This window comes from Ambystoma mexicanum, chromosome 11 (genome assembly GCF_040938575.1).
Source record: "Ambystoma mexicanum isolate Mex_15411 chromosome 11, UKY_AmexF1_1, whole genome shotgun sequence".
NCBI lineage: Eukaryota > Metazoa > Chordata > Amphibia > Caudata > Ambystomatidae > Ambystoma > Ambystoma mexicanum.
In genome coordinates, this window is record NC_090934.1 from 1,454,967,212 (window position 1) to 1,454,989,145 (window position 21,934).

General features: G+C 49.3%; 1 protein-coding gene across 1 annotated transcript in view; it reads right to left on the minus strand.

Annotated features, from left to right (window-relative positions):
- DPP8 (dipeptidyl peptidase 8) overlaps window positions 1–21,934 on the minus strand; it is a 263,369-nt gene that overhangs the window by 116,600 nt on the left and 124,835 nt on the right. Inside the window, exons 8-9 of the mRNA XM_069625113.1 lie at window positions 14,867–14,928; window positions 13,353–13,453 (exon numbers count right to left, since the gene is read on the minus strand). Coding sequence (XP_069481214.1) covers window positions 13,353–13,453; window positions 14,867–14,928 — 163 coding nt within the window. The remainder of the gene's footprint in view (window positions 1–13,352; window positions 13,454–14,866; window positions 14,929–21,934) is intronic.

A 21,934-nucleotide genomic window follows, 5' to 3' on the forward strand; every position in this document is an offset into this window, starting at 1 on the left:
TCTGGAATTTCTGGGATTTTATGTATTTGGTGAGGCGGCGGAAATCTACGATGGACCGCCAGCTGCTGGTCTTCTTTCGGATGAGGAAGTACGCAAGTATACTCCGGAGCCTCTTCGGGACTAGCTCTATCGCGCCCTTTTCCAGCATCGCTCGTACCTCCAGAAGTAGCTGTGGAATGAGGTTTTCTTTCCTGGCCCCTGGTGAAATGTGGGGACACTTCCTTTGGAACTCCAGAGTGTGTCCGTGGGCCAGGGCATCCAGCACCCAACGGTCGGTGGAGATGGATTTCCACATGCCAATGAAGTTTTCCAGCCAGCCTCCCACCGGTGTGCTCGGGTGGGGGCTCGACGTCACGGCTGGTTCAGTCCTGCTTCGCCGAGGCCTTGCCACCTTGGGCCTCCGTCGTCAACGACGACGATGTCTACCGGCCTTGCTATGGCCCCTGTAGGCTTCCTGCGATGAAGAACGGGCCGCCTGACGGTACGACGAAGAGCTGCAGCCAAATCTTTTGGAGGCACCTTAGGACTTGCCTGCGGAGGTCCGAAAGTGCCCAAGGCACGGGTCGTCTCAGTGTCCGCCTTGATGGCCTGCAGTGACTCGTCCATTGCCTTGCCGAACAGGTTGTTCCCGTTGAAGGGCATGTCCAGTACCCTGGTCTGTACGTCCCAACGGAAATCGGTGGCCCTGAGCCAACCGCGCTGGCGAAGGCAAACGCTGTTGCCCATCTGGCAAAAAAACAGTGTCAGCGATGTCCATGGCTACCGTGATAGCGTGGTCAGAATCCACCTCGTCCTCCTGCAGGATTTCGAGGGCCTCCACTCACTTGTTGTCCGGAAGGAAGTCTGGGGGGGGGGGCGATTTTAAACCACAGCTCCCCATCATAGCGGGCCACGACAGCGAGACAGTTAGCTGCCTTAATGGTCGTCGCTGCCAACAAGATGAACCGGCATCCCATGGCGTCCAGCTTCTTCCCCTCGCCGTCCGGCGGGGAAGTGGAAGTCGATGCCGTCGCCCCTGCCGATTTTTTCTTGCCCGCTGCATAGACTACTGAGTATTGGGGCGGCTGGGCCTGAGGCACATAGGAGCGGAATCTGGGACCCGGTACTACTTCTCGTACCGGTCTCTCTTCGCAGGGGCCGTGGACGGGTTCTTCAGAAGGGACGGTCCCTCGTCCCAGATGTCGTCCAAAAGCGGGACTGAGAGTACGGTCTTCCTCTTGGCCTCTAGTCTCTGATAAAGAAATCCCTCCTTCTTCTGCTCTTCGGGGCATAGCTAGAAGAGCTCCGAGGCCCTGACGATCATGGCATGAAACAAGCCAATTTGGTTGGGAGGGGAAGCCCGGGGAGGGGGCGATGGGAGATCTGTTCCATCGTCGCTGCCGCCGTCGTCTGTCCCCGTCGTCGCCGTCTCAGTCCCCGTCTCGTCCCTCGGTAGAGGGGATGGAGGTGAAGGATGGAAGGGTGGGGGAGGATGGATCCGCCTTCGCTTGGATGGTGGGCTCTCCGACGGTCCAGGCGCCGCTGGGTCGTCCCCCGGATGCAAGGGCAACCTTGTCCTCATTTCTGTGCACAGCGTGTGCAAGGCTAACAAAATGTCCTCCGACCTGTCCGCCGGTGGAGGCAGCAGTTGCAACGGTAGCGCCGGCAGCTGTGTAGAGTCCTCCAGCTCTTCATCGATCTGCCGTTCCTCACCGTCTCCCCGTCGCTTTCCACATCCGCCTCATCTGGGTTCTTCCCGTAGGCCCTGACCTCGGCAAATCGCTTGTCAAGAACCATCTTGAGTCCTGAAAGCTCGTCCTCGGAGGAGATGTCTGAGTCCGGTAGGACTACTGTGCCCCCCCCCCCTTTTCTCACCTACAGGCTTCACGGGGTCTTATCGATAGGCGTGAAAGAGGATTCCCTCTGGCTGGGCAGGGAAACTCTAGGCTTGAGGGTCGTTTCCACTGGGGCCACCTCCGCGGTCTTCGCCAGGAACACCACCACTCCCTCAATCGCAGCCTTAGCCGGGTGAATCTGGGCCTGCGCAACCTTAGGCGTGCCTGAGGCCTTCATCGTGGGGGGAGGGCCACTGCCTCGCTCCCCCTTGTCTTTCTCCGTCGGAACCGACCGGGCCTTCTCCAGAAGCTTACCCGGGTTGTCCGATGTCCTTTTTATCGAGCCGGAGCGTTGGCTCATGGTTGATGGCATTGGTGATGTCGCGCCCGGACTTGCAGCCGAGCAGCCTGTAGCAACGGTGCTCCCGGTGCCCGCGGACTCCCGGTGCTTTGCCTTATGTTGGGCCCCTGTCACCAGAGCACCCTCAAAGGTCTTCGAAGACCGCTCGGATTTTCTCTTCAGAGAAGTACATTGCTGGGGCTCACCTGCCGCCGGGCTCTTCGACTCCAGCCAGTCAGCAAATCGCTTGTGGCGGTCCTTCATAATACGGGAGGACATGTCCTTGCAAAACGCACAGGCCTCCTCGACGTGCAATTTATCTGCATGCAGGCAGTAGAGGCTCTGTGCGAGTCAATCCTCCTTGAAGACGTTCTATAGTCCACATCCTGGGCAGATCCTAAACAGAGGTGTCGAGTCTCCCTCGTCTTCGGCCATGACCACAAGGGATAGGCCTCCAAGATCTTCTGGAATCCTCCAAGTGAAATTCGACGAAAATTCAACCTTGAGGGGCGTGGAGATTTCCGAAACGGGTCCCCGTTGATGGGAAGATGAATCGGTGGACCTTGAGGCTCGATTTGCCCGAAAAATTAAGAGTAAACTCTTTCAAAAAACACAATACGCAGTAAAGCTCGAGATCTAGGCACGAGGACTCCCAACACTTGAACGTGCAGTAAAAATCTGAAGATGGCTGCCAGAGGAGGAGCTTAGTTAGAGGGCAGTGATTGGCTGGGGGCAGTATGACCCAGAGACCAGTGATTGGTTATTAGTAGAAAGACAGTTCAGAAACGCAACAAACTGATTTTTTTCTTTACCAAGGATTCCCAGCCTGACAACGGGGAATATTCAGGAGCATGTGAATCCATGCCAGACCCCATGATGGAGAAGGCATGGTATCAAACAGTGTAGAAAGACAAGTGATCACAGTTCGAGGGTGTTTATTGAACTTCAATGGGTTGGTAAACCTCCTATCTAAACCTAAATCTAAGGATGGGAGCAAGCTACAACCATCAAATAATAAAAAGGACTATACTAATAAACCTATTGCCTATCCTTTCTTCGAAATACAAAATGGTGTGGGATAACAATGTACGCAAAAGAAAGGTTTTAAAGAAATGATAGGCCAGGATAGTTGAGCAGTTAGCTTCCCTTTGCCACATTTTCAGCACTGAGCAAGGCGGCATGTGCAGGCTTCGCACACACTCTAGCTTCTTGAACATGAGTTAACAGTTCAACACATAGGCATCACGGTCTTCCGCCAAAGTCTTTCCCGCAATGACAATCTCTTAATGCAGAGGGCCTGATGCAGCAAACAAAACACAAAAGTTCCTTTCCTTTCTCAAGGTTTCACTTTCACCAGTTCAAGATTGGTCTTCCTCCTTCGGGCTCGTACAATGGGTCCCCCTTGTCCGGGCTAAGACCCCTTTTCTACAATGCTCACAAATTGGTCTCCCTCATTCTGTCTCGGACCATGGATCCCTCTCGTCCGAGATCAGATCCCCTTTCGATACCAGAATGTGCAATGGGTTTTGCTTAAACCGTCGCAGGAGCACTTTGATTCACTTCACACAATTTACACTTCATATTGCTCTTCTGCTTTTGTTTCCTTTTGTCAAGATACCGCACAGAGACCTTCAATTGAGCACATTAACAGTGCCGGACCACTCCATCAATAGTATCTTATCTTTTCTTCTAATGTTCAAATATTCAACAGCAATTTAGCTTCACTCGCTTCTTTCATCATACGCGTTTAACAATGTTCCTTCCAGCGCTCACTTTACAATGTTGCCGCTTGCAACATTGACTTCAACACAGGCCGGTCTCACCAATGCACCAGCAGTTTTGTTCTCTGCCGCTTCTTTGTTCTTGGAGCCAAGGACGATACCACTGCGTCTGCTGCTGCCCACCTTTGTCAGTTACACAGGAATACCCTAGATTTGGCTGACACACAATGCAGGATTCTTTAGCCTTTTTTCCTGGTCTTACGTTTTCTGCCTTGAAGGTTTCTTGAAAGTAACAGCTTTCTGTCAATGAGGTCAAGAGTGTTGTCCCTCTCACAAACCTCTCAAGCCTGGCCGTCTTTCTCCCCTCGTTCAACTGCCAACTCGAACTGCTGTACCTTTGTGAGTTTTGCCTCGCTAAGAGTGTGCTCTCGAGCGCCGCCTTTTATCCGTGTGCGGATGTGTAATGGAAGTCAGGTGTGAGTGATTGTCGATAATTGCCTGACCTCACCTGGCCTTAGTATTGGGACAGGTCATGTACACGGCTCGGGGGTGAGTCGGTTTTCTCCCAGAAGGGCTGTCCGTGAGAAATTGTTTGTGCAGGAAAGGGGATGCGGGGGAGCAGGAGGGGGGTTGAGTTTCTAAATATCCCATCGGGTAAGAGGGTAAAATGGGAAAAATGTGTTACAGGGAAGAGAGGGATACCGCATCCCACCATCCGGTGTCCCACTCCCATAGGACCCCACACACAGGTGATCCTCCGGCACTGGTTCACCCCCAGGGTCTGAATCCAAAGGCGATGGCTGTGCCATGGCCACCTGATAGAGAGATCCACGGGGACTAGCAGGTGAGACACCTTTGGTTTTTTCACATCAGTGACAACAGTTCTAGTATTAGGGTCTTTGGTGGATGAACATGAACTGCCTGCTCTTGCTCAGAACTAGTTGATGGGCCTGGGGAACCCATGGAGCAGCAGTCCACCACCAGAAATAGGCCCCAGAAAATGCCTTAGCGCACACAGCCCAGCGAGTCCCTGACCACTTAACAAGCATAACCCACTCCTGGTGTCAGGAAACATGCACCATACATAAGAGGTAACATCATAAAAGCAGACAGTTTGTGCTACTCTTTCAAACAGGGGGAAAAGACTTGCTTGAAACAAAATGAGAACCATGTCCTGTCCCCAGCCACAGGCCCACTACAGCAGGTTCCCATTAACTAAGCACAGCAAGCTTGCCAGAGTGGTTTAGTTGGAGAAAGCATTCACTTGCAGCACTCCCTCAGGCAGCCACCCACAAACCAGGATCTCTGGGGTCCGCTGGAACCAGCTCCAAGCAAGAGAATATGACCTACTTCGCAGCATGCTAGGAAGGATTCGTAACGCCTTTTGTCAACCCGTAAAATGGATTCAAAATAGTGGCCTATGTAGTAAAAGACTCAGGCCATGGAGTTGGGCAGTGTCCTGCATGGCGAAGCACATCTACTGGGGAGTTTGTAGTTCCCCAACAAGCACGCCAACCATATCGCTCGTTTATGGAGTACAACTAGCTGATGTCAATTACCCGCTTACCACTCTCGTCCCTCTAGTCTATAAAAGGGGCAGATGCTAAGGAGAGATATTTGAATCAGAAGGTAAGAGTTGTGAGGAGCAGAACAGTGCATTGCGGTGCAGCAAGGAGGTTAGAAGAAAGGATGTGGAAGGTGGGAGGAGAATTGAGGTGGTGGTAGAAATTATTCAAAGGAAAGAGGGTGTAGCAGAAGGAAAACATTTTAAGAGATGCAATAAGAAGGAGGCAACAACTGACGAGTAAAAGAGGATTGATGGCGATAACAGAGTGGAGGAGAGAGGCTATGACAGGCGACAGAAGGGGAGTCAACAGGAGAGGAGGAACAGACCAGGAGAGGGATGGGGTGCTCAAATCATGGGTACAGATCTAGCAAGATTCCCCCTGCTGCTCAACATTCAATACTGGTGCCATATCAAAAGTGCCAACCCAAACTTCTACCACTACCCAGCACTGAAAGATCCAACAATAAAACACTCAAAACGAGCCATTCAACAATATACTACAGAACTGCCGTCATACTTCCCAAATTCCCATCGTGGTGAGACCAAAGAATGGGGGAGACCGTGGCTATGGAATTGGAACAGGTCCTATAGAAGCAATAGGCAAGGCCAAGGAAAGCAAAACTCGAGCAACAAAATAAGCTAGAATACTACCGATCCCTGTGGGGCAAAACTATATACTTGCAGAAGACTCAACTTTGGTAAAAAGAAATGTTTTTTTTTTTTTTTTTAAAGGAGCATAGGCAAATACTCACCATATATATATATGGAGTGACCACAAACTGAAAACAGACACTGGCTAACACTGCTTGAACACGATGCCCAGGACGACAGAATCTGTCAACAGTGTGACTTGGAAGTAGACACCGAGGGACAATCTCCTGTGCTGCCCTGCATACAATGTCATTCATTTCCCAACATTCTATGAAAATGAGGAAGTCTTTGCCAGTAAAGGACAAGATCAGCTCTTCCCCATTCTTGGCCAACCCCTAACAGAGAGAAGAGCAAAATATTTCTATGCAGGTCTCCAAAAAGGAATCTGTGCACAAAGCAATATGGACTTTTAGAAAATAAAACCTACCTCAAAGAATGTGTATCCTATGAGTTTCTTTTAGCAATGTCTGTCTAAACATATCATTGTTAGTACACTTTTTCTGAAGTCCAACTAAGGGCTTAGTAAAACCCTTCAAATGAGACAGTACAAGACTCCACTCTTAGTATAAGTCTGTACCACCCGAGTTCATGGTAGCCTAGACAGAGCAGCCAGGCTTATTTTAGGAGGGAGAGAGGGCTGTAGGAAGGAACAAAGAACCTATAGTACACCAATGATTCGATAGAAGCAGTTACAACCAGCAGTATTATAAAAAATAAAGGTTTATTATAAATACAAGTAAGCCAAGTTAAGTCTTCGGGCAAGTGCTGGTCATAGATGTTGACATTGGCAGGTGCACTGCCCACAGGAGTATGAAGGGAGGATAAGGGGAGCTATGAGAGAGCATGTTAGAGGTGGGGACCAGAGGAGTAAGGAACCTTGTATGCCAGTCGGACCCAGATCAGGGGAGACTACGCAAGCCGAGCGCCTCAATTCAGGACAGAGACGCAAACTAACCAACCCTACTAACAATTTCCCCTTCTGCATACACCCCTCAAACTCCAAACCGAACACAACCAAAACCTACAGCACAACAAACCGCACAAACTTCACTACATTGCAACAACAAAACAAAATACACACAGACTCGCACAACAGTACACGACGACTACCGGCCGCAAACACCCCAGGCCCAGCCAACGGACCCACCGGGCTGAGGCCGCCAACAGCACACCACTGCTCTCTTGCACTTTTCCTGCCTCCTCCCACTAACTCAACCTCCCCTCCTCTGTCAGAGCCGCCAGAGCACCGGGGGACCACTCCGGTGGTGATAGTGCGCGGTACAAATGTCCTTTAACATTAACATAGTCATTCACATTTATAAAAACACAACAATGCTTGAAGGTGCACAGATCAAAGCATAAATCTTCTTCAGAATCCCAAACAGTAATTCTAGGGAAGTCAGACCTTTTCATACACATTGTATATTGGCCACACCTATTCATGGGGAGTAGAACCATAGGTTACTTTCAGTAGTACAAGGGTAGTAGACCCTGTCAGTTATGCAGCGGCACGCAGCAAAGAAACCACGCAATCAACCAACCCTGTTACCAGGATACTCGTCTGAATAGTGGAACACAGATTCAAGGAACAGTATAAAACTCGAACTACTTTTAGGATAACACAGTTATACTAGGTGAGTAAGACATGTTGGTGTAATATGCAGTTCAAGTTGCTTTTCAGCTCAGTGGAACACAGTCTAAGATAAGCAAGCACCCTTTACACTAATTTAGGATTGCACGAGGAGACCAAGGTCAGCTACACCTAAAGAAAATGTCAAGAATGGCACACAGCTATTCTATGCAGGTAAAACCTAATGTTGTAATATACTATTGCAGTTGCTTTTCAGGTCAGCAGAACACAGGTTGAGGTAGGCAATACTTATTTTAACTTATTTTAGGATGGCACACAGCTAACTCAAGGTAATTAAAACCAATATACTTTTTAAAGGAGCTACGAGCAACTTAAAGGCAAGTAAGGCAGTAACCTAAGGCAGATTTATTCCAGACAGGCTACCAGCAAGTCCGTGTAAGCAAGACCCAATTGGAGACACTCATATTTATATCCTAACAGGAATAGTACATTGAAACCAATAGAATTACTTTTGGGAAAGAGGCACAACCAATTCATTGGTGTGTAAAATAACCCTATATATACACTTTTCAGAATGGCACAACACACATGTAAGGTAAGAACTTCTGTAACTGTTCACTCTCAGAGTTAAACTCACCAACCAACTCTTTCACAAGTAAGTACATTTAAACACCTGTTATACTTTTCCAGACAGAATCCTTTCCTTAATCCCTAGCATATTCTATTGCACGAGTTCACTCAGGGGAAGAAGAGGGACCCTAGTGGTCTAGGAGCCAGCTGTAGGCAGGGTGAGAGAGGGTTCCGTTGCAGGCAAAAGTCGGAGTTCCTGTGGAAGACTGTTTAACAAGTAAGTAGTTCACTTTAAACTTAGTTAGGATCCAGGGACTTCTGAGAAGACACGTACCTTTCGAATGTTATGTTGATGTCTGCTGTTTACCTCATCACTGTAACCTCAAGAAATGCGCCCAGATGCCTTTGGGCTAGGCGCACTATACAAATAAATAAATAAATAAATACAAATACACCCTAGGAGGATTCCAGCAGTGGGCCTGAGTGAACTGGATGAGAGGACTCACCATCACAGAAACACCCCAAAGCTTTACAGAAATCATAAAGGCTTAAGGTAAGTAAATACCCCAGTGAACACAGTATCTTAGCACAGAAGAAGAGTTGCAGCAAGAAGACTTAAAGATCTGCAGCCAAAAACCTGGTCGATGAATTCCTAGTCATGAAGACAGGACACTGGAAGGGATTCTGCAGCAGGGATCAACTGGGAAGGCTCCAGGAAAGAGTTTCTTTGCGGATGGATGCTGTGTGATTTTGGCACCCTTTTTAGGAGGCAGAAGAATGAATTATCACCGGTCGGATTCTCGTCACTTGCTAGACCCAGCACTTAGGTGAGGGGACTTCTCGGTCTCTAGTCACATCTCTGGAGGTCTAGCAGGATGACGCCAAAGTTTCAGCTTGATTTGGGAATTCGGAAGACCATGATGACTCGAGGTCCCAGGGTACTGCAGCCCCACAAGGTCGCAGCAAGATGTGGGATGGCTCAAAATGCAGGTCTCCTCGAGTCTAGAGGATCTCGCTGGGCTCTGGGTCGGGGTCATCGTTTTTCGGAGTCACCAAGTCGCTTGGAAGGAAGCCTAACAGCAGGCTCCGGTTACAGCGCAGGAGCTCTGGTTGCTGGAAATGGCTACGGCTGCCATTTCATTATCTTTCTCTTCAGTTTCAGCTCCAGTGGTCGACTTGTAACAGCTTCCAGTTTCAGAGTTTTTATCAGGAACTACAGCACAACCTCTGCATCCTCTCGCTGCATTTTACAGCAAGGGGCAGTCTGGCTGTCCAATCAGGACAGCCAGACCCCCACTGGGAGTTTGCTCCTTTCAGGCAAGGTGAAAGACAAAGGGCCGCAGAGATTTGGACTCCTCCCTCGCTTCCTGCCTTCTCAGACACTCTGGAGCCTGGGCGGGGAATCCACGGGATTACAGTCAAAGGCAAAACAGCCACAGAGGTCGTTACCGCCTAGAGCAAGCACACAAGAAATGGCAATAAAAAGGAGCCAACCATTTTAGCAAAATGGTGACCAATCTGTGCATTATCGAGGCTGAATAAACAGCCTGCGAGTAATGAAGACTAAAAAATCATTAAAGTACTTACACTGCCCCATCCATTGAAGGAAACTTTCAATTGTAACAAAATGTTACCAAGTAAGAAAGAAAGGGGATACATTGTACCCCCCCCCACCACTCCACATAAGGTGGGGTGTGCTGGCTCACTTATATAACATGTAAAGGGGATGAAAATCCCTCTTTGCTGCTTGGTAACAGTATTTTACACAAGTATGGGAAAGAGAAATTAACAGGGGAGCCCAAAGGGGCCACCCAGCCTAAGCCCACAAGTTATAGGAAACTATAACTTCAGACATGCACTATCGAGAGACATAAAAAGGTTGCCCATAAAAAAAAAAGAGTAAAATACTAGGTTAGAGGCAAAAAAGATTCCCACCCCCCTTGGGACAAGGAGAAATAATCCCCAAGTCCAAGCAAAAGGTTCTGGTATTGACACGGGTCAGAAGATGTGTCACAAATATGAAAGTCTATACCTAACAGTGGGCTCAGCATCAGGAAAGTAATTTACAGTGACCATTCATAAAGAGAATGTTCATTTCTGTGTGCCAATTCCTTTTAACCTTAAGAGGCCCCCAGCTCTTTTACTTGGCTCATGGATTTTTCATTTTTTCTCCTGAGTGAGTGGGACCTTTTTCTCACTCACTCATGTGTTTTCCCGGCTATGTTTTTTATGTTCCTTGCTGTTTTATGGAGTCTGGTGAACTCCATAGTCATCTGCTTTTGCATTGTGACACACAGCACCTTTTGTGTAGTGCCACTGAGAAGTCACTTCGACTTCTCCTAATGTTGAACTACATTATCTTGGGTTACTGTTCCCAAGAATAGTAAGATGACCCCTGTCTTACTTACCTTTACTTTATGGGTCCAGCACACACCACCCTATGTGGAGTGCTGGGGGCTACCTAGTAATTCCTTTAACCCAATCCTCATGTAACATTTTGTTACACTAACTCACTTGAATGGCTGGTGGCAGTGGTTCCTTTTTTTACTACCTAGTGACCTGTATCTGCAGGTTGTTGATACCTCATCTGCAGTGCTGCACACAAGGGTGACCATTTTCCCAAAATGGCCCTGGTCTTTTTTTTTCGCCTTTTCTTGGTAATTTCTTCTGGACTTTTACTCCGTTGTTTGCATCGGGTTTGAGTCCTTTGTGTAGTTTGCCTTTGGCAGGCTTCAGCCGTGAAGCCCGCCTAGGCTCCAGTGTGTCTGGAAAGGCAGGAAGTGAGGGCGGTCCTGAAAAGTCCCTGTCCTTTGTCTCTAGGTGTGCCTGAGTGAAACCAGTTCCAATTGGCCCGCTTGCTGTCCTGGGGGACAGCCACCCTTCTGTGTGATTGACAGCCTAGGGCTGTGAATGAATGGGAACTTGCTTAAAAAGCAATGTTTTTGGGACTAAGAGAAGAGTCGACCTCTGGTGGACAACATCCGAAGCACAAGATGAGAGAAGATGCCAGCAGCACCATCCTGGACTGCCAAGTGCCCGGTGAAGCCTTGCAGCTGTGCTGACTCAGTTTTAGAATCGACTAGGAAGAGCCAAAAAAGTACAACTTCCTCCCTTAGGCTGGTGGGACCAATTAGCCTCGAGAAACTATTTTGGCGCAACCCCCGACTTGCTGCAATTTTCCAAGACTGCAGAAGCCCAATACCCGGGGTACCTTGCCCACTGGGGAGTGCACTGTCTTCCGAAGTCCGAATCTACTAGATCTTCGTGGGCATCCAGAGGACCGGACAGAAGCAAGAAATCCACGTCCAGAGTCCCCTCACCAGAGGCCAGGAGCGAGGGATCATGTAAATCCTAACCAGATCCTTTTGTCCATCGTTGGCGCTGAGAAAAAGGCACCAAAACCACAGAGAGCCGCTGAATCAAAGGAAATCCATTGCTGCCGAGTCCCTCTCTCGAGTGTTGCCGCAGGAGCCGACCAGACGTACTCCCTTTCGTCACCACGACCAAGGACCAGGAACAAAGGTCTACTGCATTGCATCGTGAAGGCAGCCAGCTGGAACACTTTCTCCATTTTCAAGGTACCGTGGGGCTTGGGGTATTTTATCCTTCTGGGTTGCTTCCTATCTTTGAGAGTGCGATTTAACCCTACATGCACTAAGTTGACCTGAACTTACTTACACTGGCCTTACAGCCCTTACAGCTTGTGCTTTCTAAAGGTGACTCCTCTTGAGTTGCTGTGATTTCTCTTTTGAACACTATCTAAGAACATTTTTCTAAGAAGAAGAAGAGCATCAGAACTTTTACTTTGTCCATTGACTTTGGCTGTCCCGGCTCCCTAAAGGCCTCCAGCAGAACATATTGGCTTTGGCAGTGTTTGTTCCCTTACAAGTTTTAAATGTTGAACACTTTAATGCTGGGATAATTGACTCCCTGCATCCCTCTGGGAGAATCTCACTCGTCTTATAACCTAGTATTCTGTTCTGTTCTGATCTAACCCTAACCTTTCCTTCCTTAAAGACTCAATATTGCAGAGATGATATTATATAAATGCTATACAGACCTCAAATGACGTCACCCCCGGTGCTGGAACATGTGTAACATATGAATGAATTACTCACCTGCTTTACTGTTCACTTTTTTAATTGAATCCCAACTTGTGATTAATGTTACAGCTAATTAGTGCGGTCTAAAGAATGCTTTAAATATCTTTGTGTATAAATAAATAATTGTATAACTAAGTGTGTAGGTGTTCAATTGGATATTTGTATTTTCTGATTTTATTGCACAGTTCTATAGCTCACATTACCCCTCTTAAGATAAGTCTGGCTGCTCAATCACACCACCAACTTGTGTAGTACAGGCCTATATAAAAAGGTGGGTTACGTAATACCAAGTGATAAGTCTTGTGTAGTCCCACACCAGTTGGACTGCACTAATTCTTACCTAACAACCATTTCTAGCGTATATTGTGGCAGCAGCTTTAAGACGTGATTTACAGTGACCATTACTGTTATAGATAGATTGTGGCTGCAGCTTCTTTAAAGTTACTTACAACACATTGTTGGCATAGGTTGTGGACACAGACATCTTACAAAGGTACGGTTGGTGGCATGGCACTTACTAGATTGATTCATCTGTTACTCCATCAAATTCATTTTAAAGTGTAGGGCTTTTTACCCAAACTTTTCCCAAATATTGTGCTGTAAAATTCACCATTTCATCACAACTCCTTTAGATTCCAAAGGGGTCCCTTGCTACGCTTGGTCGCCCATGCTAATTTGGAGCTTTCATGAAATACTATGGTGCCAGGTGAGATCTGGAAACATTTACAGTACAAAGGACCCTCAGGTGCCACCCACCCCCCTGGCAGTATAGGCTGTCTCTGTCACTGGTGTCCTTGTTAGACCGAATGGGACAATAGCCAGACCGAGCTCAGGCCCGCTCTCTGGGGAATATCTACCCCACTTAGGTTGGCTTCTGCAGAATTGAAGAGCAATGGATGGAAGAATATGAATCCGTCATAAGTGCTGGTTATCAGGGTTTCAGCACGAGAAAGAGTCCAAGAGGGCGACCGGCCCAACCCATGGCAGATACTTACTATTTCCCCTCTCTGGTCCAACCTGCCCGAACAATGTATTCAACACCATCAAAGAGCACCTCAAATGGCTGCACCAGCTCCTTGTCTACCACAGCCATGACCTGAGAAAGGAATAGAGATGAAAAACTGTGGTTAGAGAGATCACCAATATCCTGAGACTACCACCAACAGCGTCAAAGCCAACAATGCTCTACAGCACCATTATGGCCCTTATTTCAAGGGACCCTCAATCATGATTTACAATCCGTCACCTGAATGTTTTTTGCTCTCAGTCGTCATGTCTTGGTTTCACGTTCTCTAAAGAGTTCCCAGAGCATGGCCACTTGCATCCTTTTGAAAGTGTTGTCATGTGCCCTGTCCACAGAGTGACATCAGCAGCCCGATTGCATGAATTAAGCCAAATTGCGCAACAGAACTGTTTGCAAGGTTCCATAATGGTCTCTTTACGGCCTTGGCATCCACTGTTCAAGATCAGGATTGAGGTGCACTTGCAAAACGGTCCGTGGCGTCCAGTGTTTAAATAGTTCAGGAATTAAGCGACTTGGAAGAGCAGCGTGTGGCTCACTGCACTCAAATAGACTGGCGTGCAGCCAGTCAGGAGTGTGGGGTGATAGGGTAGCAACAAGATATGCAAAGAACTGTACTGAAATCACAGGTGCTAAAGGACAAGAACAGGGAGCTTTGGAAGAGTAGTGTGTCTTATGAATAGCAGGTGAGTAAGGATGGAGGAGCACCAGCACAGCTATATGTTGGCACCACTACTCGACTAACAGGATGCGAGCGGTCCAAATAATGATTATTGGGAAATCAATGCAACAAATCAGTAACGTTAGTCAAATAATTTGGCCACATATTGAAGAGAAAAATAGCGCCTGTTTTTTTTTTAAATCACCTGCTTTTTAGGAAATGCCAGCAAACGGTCTTGCTCAAAGAAGTCCTTTACTGCAAATAAGCTACATTGGACTTAAGCTAAGTGAGAGATGGTGAATTATACCCCCTGCTGTAACCGCATTCGGTCTTGTGTCACTAGCTGTATTCATCTGGCACACACATGTGAACTACCCAACACATCTGTATATGTGAAGTACACTTTTTAGCTGAATGACATTCAACGTATTGTCCGGAAGGAAAAAGTTTTAGTGCTATATATGCTGATCTCCAGGTGGGCTACAGGTCTGGGAGGAGAACTACTTGCAGAGCTGGGTTTGTTTCCACACAGGAATTGAATGGGTGCTGCTGATCTGGCCTCAAGTCCAGTGACCTCTGGCCTCGAGTCCAGTGACCTAGCTTTGGAACAGCTTCAGTCACTGGATGGAAATGGTGAAGTGAGAGGCATTAATAGAGGAGATAAGATGCAACCCAGCAAGAACCATTAGCTTCAATAGTTTCAACATCATAATAGTCCGTGAGCAGAGGTTCTCCATTCGGGTGGATCACTAGATAGAAAGGGATGGGGGCGGGGAGTGGAGGGACAAGTACATCTTTCAAATGCAGACAACAAAATCCACACCTACCCGTCCGGCAGCATCAACAGTCATCTCCGACATCTTAAACACGCCCTTTGCATTTGTAGTTCCTGGAAAAAGGCAAAATAACAGGTCAGAGAGAGAAAGACCACTGCACAAAGAGCTTACAATCAAGCACAGTAAACCTAATTTCAATAGATTATCAATATTTAATGTCATACAGGTCATTTATTACACATATCTCCAATAGTCCACAAGTGCAATGATAATATAAATCTTTTTATTTTTACACCAATAGCTCTAAAAGACAATTCGAGCCAATTACATACTTCAATTCGTATGAGGCAACACCAACTGAAGTAATATTCTGGACGTTTAAGGTCATCAATGTGTAAGGGTCACTTTTATTGACAGAACTTTCATATCTCCAGTTTGGGAGTTCATTTAAGACAAGGCTTCCTGTGAAGCAAATTAACTGCGACACGTGCAGCCACTATATTGAAGTATGCAGTCACTAACCAGAACCAGTACAACTCTCCATGCACAGGATGACGGGGAAAAACAGCTCTGGTGACGCAGCCCCCATCCCATGTGACAAACCAGAATTTGGAGACAATCTGTGGAGGATGGGAGACTGTGGGAGCCAGTCACACCCAGAAGCCCTGTAAAGAGCTACCCAGAGGAGGCAAAAGGAGGATCCCGCAAGCTCACTGGCCTCTCCTCAACCTCCTGTGCGAAGGAATCTCTCAAGCAGAGGCAACGTCACATCGCTACCAGATGACAGGGAGTCTTTCCAGGAGAAGGCATCCATTACTATATCTTACCCAAGGCATCACTTAGACAAAGAAGTTTGGGAGGCTCCGCAAACCACTGCAATGATGGAGCTGTGCGAGTATGCATGGATATTTCACAAACAGCATTTCGACCACCACTACTGTAGAACACCCTGACTGCTGCAACTAGGAAGCCCCAGAGCGTGACAGTTTCCTTCCTGATTAGGATAGGCAAAAGCGCTCAGCAAGCAAAGTCGCCATCCTGCAAGCTGGAGAAAAAACACAGAGCCAGTCACCGGGAGACATAAAACAAAAGAAGGTGCAGACGGATGGAAACAGGGAAATTGTTTGGGCACTCCCAAGTCTTTTCACGCAATCTAGGTAATGAACAGCCTTATAAAATGGGGCAGGAGAGAGTAAAAGTATACTTGAGACAGCTGGTCCAAGACAGCAGAGCCTGCCAAGAGCTTCTGCTGGGGATAACCCACACACTAGAAATGAGAAAAAGCATTAGCCACTTACGGGCTGTACCCACAACTGCTCGGAACCCAGACGAGCCGGTCAGAAGCTTGGTTTCGGCTCATTCCCGGGTGGGGGTGAATAATGTCAGTTTAACAACCATGCCCTTAGAAGTAAAGGTAACACTCTGTCAGGGTGTCATTCATGCTAGTAAGAGTTCCCGTACGGCAAGGTGAGAACAACATTCTTGCTGGCAGACGACGGACACCAAGGAGCATAAGAAGTTGACACAGGGCCCAGACACAGAGATCATTTCTGGACCGAGGTGAGTCTACAACCCAAGAAAGGGGTGTGCTAGGCCCCATGTCCCCAAGATATTGTGGATCACGTTAAGGATCCTGGACAGGAGCTCTAGGTCCTTTACAGTAGGCTTCGGAACTTGTTCAGTTCTGACTCCAGACACATTCAACATAGTTTTCCTCAAATAGCAATTCCACTACCCCTTTCAGGCCTTTTTCCAGTCCTGTAACACGTGAGAGGCTGGGGGTGGGGAGGGAAAGCACAAAAGGTGTTAATTTTAGAAAGCATAAACAAACCAGGAAGACAAGTAAACCCCAAACCGCTTCCTTTAGTCCCATCGCCTAAACTGTTCTAGAAGCTCTGAAGGCCATCAGCAGTCTGGCGAGGACACAGAAGAATTACCAGGTTACTCACTGTAGTGACCACCTTACTCCTAGTCCATAGTCCCCTTTCCTCCATACTTGTGGGACATCTCTCCGTCCTGTGGGACGGGACCGGAGCACTTTGAAAAAAGCATCCACATTTCTTTAAAAAATGTGTCCCTCCTCTCTTTCCTTCGCGGGGCCCGGAACGCGGCCGTAACCCCGCCCACCTTGGCACCGCCCATCAGTCCTTTTCTATCGCCAGGTCAAAGACCCATTAGCAATAACAGAGGAACCTTATTAGAGGGGACGGCGGGTGGGCGTATGGAGGAAAGGGGACTATGGACTAGGAGTAAGGTGGTCACTACGGTGAGTAACCTGGTAATACTCCTACGTCCCGTCCCCTTTCCTCCATACTTGTGGGAGATTCCCAAGCACTCCTTACAGGTACTACGGGTGGATGGCAATACCCCTTACTGAAACAGGTTCTTCAGCACAGCCTGACCAAACTGAGCATCAGATCTTGAGCTCATGTCGAGACAGTAATGCTTACAAAAAGCAGATGGGGAGGCCCAAGTAGCTCCCCTAGCGATGGACTCCCAGGGGACATATTTTTGAAAAGCAACCGCGGCTGCCTTGCCCCGCACCAGGTGTGCAGGGATACCCTTAGAAGGTTTCAGCCCTTGGACTGTGAAAGACTCCGTGATGCATGCGGAAATCCACCTAGAAATAGTTGCCTTAGACGCTGACTTGCCCTGGGGGTTACCGAAGGTCACAAAAAGTTGAGAAGAACTAACGTCCTGTTCAGGTAGAACTTAATAGCTCTTCGGACATCAAGACAGTGTAGAACCCTTTCAGCCTCTGAGGCAGGGTTCGGAAAAAAGTCCGGAAGGGAGATCGTCTGATTCAGATGGAATTCGGTCACCACCTTCGGTAGAAAAGCCGGGTTTGTCCGAAGGACTACCTTGTCCTTGTGAAAGACCAAGAAAGGATGCTCCATCGACAATGCCTGGAGCTCACTCACTCTCCTTGCTGACGTAACGGCGACCAGAAAGGACACTTTCCAAGACACGTACTTGAGGTCTACAGTAGCCATTGGTTCAAAGGGTTTATGGCACAGCGCCGTCAGGACTACATTCAGGTCCCTTGGCGGGTGCAGATTACGAACCAGAGGGTAGAGGCGTGTCAAGCCAGCAAAATTCCTCTTCACCACTGGGTTAGTTAGAGAATAAGAACAAAGGTCTGTAGAAAGGTAAGCGGAAACCGCTGAGAGATAAGTCCTGCATGGCAGAACATGAACCCCTGACTCTGCTACGGAGGAAACGAAGGACAGCACCGTGTCAATCATGGCCACCCTCGGATCCAACTTCTTCTCCCAATACCAATGACAGAACCTGAGCCATTTACTCCTGTACTGAGATCTGGTCGAGGGTTTCCTGGCTGCCTGGATAATGCGCATGTTATCCGCAGACAAACTCAGATGCTCTAAAGACTTGAACTCAGGCACCATGCCGCCAAGCTGAGCGATTGTGGGGAGGGGTGCCACATCTGTTGTTCCCCCTGGTGAAGAAGATCGGGAGTTACTGGTAACCTGATCGGCGGATACACCGATTGGTGTTGAAGTTCTGAGAACCAAAACCTGGCCGGCCACCACGGGCTATCAGTAGAAGGGAACAGTTCACAGAGTTCTTCAACTTCCAAATTGCACGGTGAACTAGAGGCAGAGGCGGGAAGGTGTAAGCTCTCATGTTCTGCCATGGAATCTTGAGAGCATCCCCCAGAGAGAAGGCTCCCAGCCCCCCTCTGGAGGCATACTGAGGAAGTTTCTTGTTCACCGCCGTGGCGAAGAGGTCCACCTCCGGCGTGCCCCAACGCGAGAAAATCCATGATAGGACCTCCGCCTTCAACTCCCACTCGTAACTGACCACTGTCCGCCGGCTGAGGGCATCCGCTGTGACATTCAGCTGGCCCGGGATGTGCACTGCAAGCAGCCAGACACCATGAAGCACGGCCCACTCCCAAATCTGGATGGACAGGTCCACGAGGGGGGGAGACTTTGTCCCCCCTTGCTTGTTTATGTAATACATTGATACCACATTGTCCGTTCTTATGCGGGCCACCTTGTTGACAATGAGCGGTCTGAACGCTTTGAGCGCCAGGAAGATCGCCAGAAGCTCCAACTGATTTATGTGCAGGAGCTTGTTCTGAGGCGACCAGAGGTCCGAGACCTGAAGAAGATCTAACGTCGCACCCCACCCCAGAAGGGAGGAGTCCGTTGTGATCGTCACCATGGGGGCTGGGTCCTGAAACCCTGCGCCCACCGACAGGGTGCTGAGAGATGACCACCAATCCAGGTCCACTCTCATGGAATCCGGAATCATTATCTGCTTGGAATCCGAATCCACTGCCTGACGCCATGAACTCTGAAGAGCCATCTGGGTCAGTCTCATTTTGAGATGAGCAAGAGGAAGAGCCAGTACACACGAGGCCATGAGGCCCAGATGCCTCTGGAACCACCAGGCCGACATGCTCTCCGACTGCACAAACATCTGATACGTGGCTAACAGATCCGCCATTCTGTCCCCGGTCAGATACACTCTGCAGTCGATCGTGTTCCAAAGAAAACCCAGGAGGATCAGGTCCTGTGAGACCGTCATGGAGGATTTCCGCCAGTTCACTGACAGCCCAAGTTGGAAAATGAGCTGATTGAGAGTCTGGAGGTTGCCCCGTGCTGCCAACGGACAAGGGCTGCATAAGAGCCAGACGTCCAAAAAAGGGTATACATGGATACCCTGGAGACGAAGATGGGCCGCAATCATCGACATCATCTTCGTGAAGACACACGGCGCCGAGCTGAGGCCAAAAGGAAGCACGCGAAACTGGAAGTGCTCCTCTCCCAAAGAGAAGCGTAGGTATCTCCTGTGTGGGTTCCAAATCAGGATATGCATGTACGCATCCTGAAGATCCACCACGCTGAGCCAATCGTCCAACTGCAAAGAGGAGCGTATCTGGCCGGGCGTGATCATCTTGAATTTCTCTTGGGGTAGGAAAAGATTGAACTGGGAAAGGTCTAGGGTAGTGCGCAGGCCAGCCTGGTTGGGTTTGGGCACCGTAAACTGCCTGGAGTAGAAGCCCTCCCCTCGCTCCCCAAGGGGAACGGGTTCCACAGCTCTGAGGTCCAAAAGTTTCGGCAGGGTGAGCCCAACAGCTGAAAAGGAGGGTTGAGGGGTGGGGTAGAGGGTAAAGGCAAGCAGAAGCCCGCTCGAGCGACTGACAAGACCCATCTGTCTTCTGTGATGGTCTGCCACGCCTCCCAATGAGACGCAATGCGTCTTCCCACCAGGGCCTTGTGCGAGCGCGGAAAACCCTCATTTGGCAGGCTTATCGGTGGCGGTGCCACCTGAACCTGATGAGGAGGCTGAGGAGCGGGAGAAAAACTGTGTGCGTTGTTGTCTACGGCGGTTATTCCCCGCAGGAGTATCGACTTTGCGACAACGGTCTCTGGGTTTTTGAAAGGAGCTTTGACCAGAACAGACAATGATTTAGCCGTCTGAGTGCTATCCTTCGTCTTGGTGAGCTCTACATCAGTAGTAGAATGAAAAAGCTCCTTACCATCGAATGAAAGGTCCAATACCTTGTCTCGCACTTCCTTAGAAAATTTAGTAGCATGCAGCCACGCCTGCCGTGAGGTATCAACCCCAAGCATCAGGCCCCGAGCAGAGGTGTCTAGGTGGTGAGCTGCAGCCTCTAGGAGATCCTGGGCCACATCCGCATGTTAGCTCCCGCCAATATCAATTCGGCGTTGGCCTGTCTGAGCTGCAAGGCCGAGTTGACGAAGATTTTCCTCCCGAGGGAGTCGAGGAGCTTGTCCTCCTTTCCCAGAACCTGAGTAGCCGTCGTGGAAGAGGATGCTTCAGGCCTGGACTACAAAGTGGCCGCAGCCACCACTGTGGAGGAGGGAGGCGGACAAGACGACAGGGCCACCTCTTCCAAAGAATGCAGCCTGTACCTCGCGTCAATCTTTTTATTGAGAAAAAGTCCCGAGTGTGGCTTTTCCCAGACTCTTCGGACCTCGGCCAGAACGTCCTTCTGGAGGAACAGGCCGGTACGCTCCAAGGGAGACAGGGTGAACGCCCCAGAAAGCACGCCCTCCTCGGGCACCGGAACATCTAAGATACTCATGTCCAGTACCCGGTCATGAAAGGCTCCGATAGAGCGGGGAAGGTCCTTGTTGTCCTGATCGCCTTGAGGGTCATCCGACAGGTCAGGATCCTGCTGAGCTGTGTCAGGCCCTGCCTTGTCCACTGGGGACAATGGAGGCAAAGGCTGGAGAGCAGGGGGGGGGGGGCACCACGGGCAAGGGAGGCGCCGGCGGAACCACCGGAGGAACAGGTGGAGCCGGAGGCGCCGGTGGACTTATCTCCTTGAAAAGCCCTTTGAAATATTCCCTCATGGGGTCGGTGCGCACAAGCGCTTGAAAATTACCAAAAAAGGCATCCTCAGGAGATTGCTTTGGGACCTGAGGAGGCCTCTCATGAGGAGGAGAAATCCAGGGACGTAACGGGGAAGGGTGCCACAACGGCCCCTCCACTGACGTATCCACATAAATCAAAGGAGCCGCCCCTGCGGGCAACGAAACATTGTGCGGAAGAGGCATCCAGGCGTTCCAATCATAAACCGGCCGGTAAGGATCCGCACAAGGGACCTTAAGGTTCACCCAAGAGACCGAGCCCTACACCAGAAGCCGATGGCGTAGTTGTAGGGGTAGCACCTAAAATGGCCGCCGTGGTCGTGGCGGGAACGGGCGCCATTTTGTCCTCATCTGAGGGGAACTGCGGCACGTGAGGAAGTGAGGCAGGGGTCCCCGTCGATGGATCAGGGGTCTTAATCTTAGCCTTAACATAAGGAACCTCGGCCGAGCCGGTACTATGAGGCCTGGAATGTTTCTGTGACATACCAACCGCCAACTGAGCCTTCGAAGGAAGGACCTCGGCACTGCCGGTAAAAGAAGAACTTTGCTTGTTTGCCCGCTCAACAGATCTGGTGTCACCACAAGAGCGGGAACGGTGCGCTTTCACCGACAAAGCCTTGACCGGCCTCTCAGAACTCTTGGTAGCTTTAGCCTCTGTACGAAGGACCTCGGACCCAGGCCCGGTAACAGCCTTTTCTGCGCGGGCCTCGAAAATCTGTTCGGTAACTACAAGCCCAGCCAAGGCCTCGGG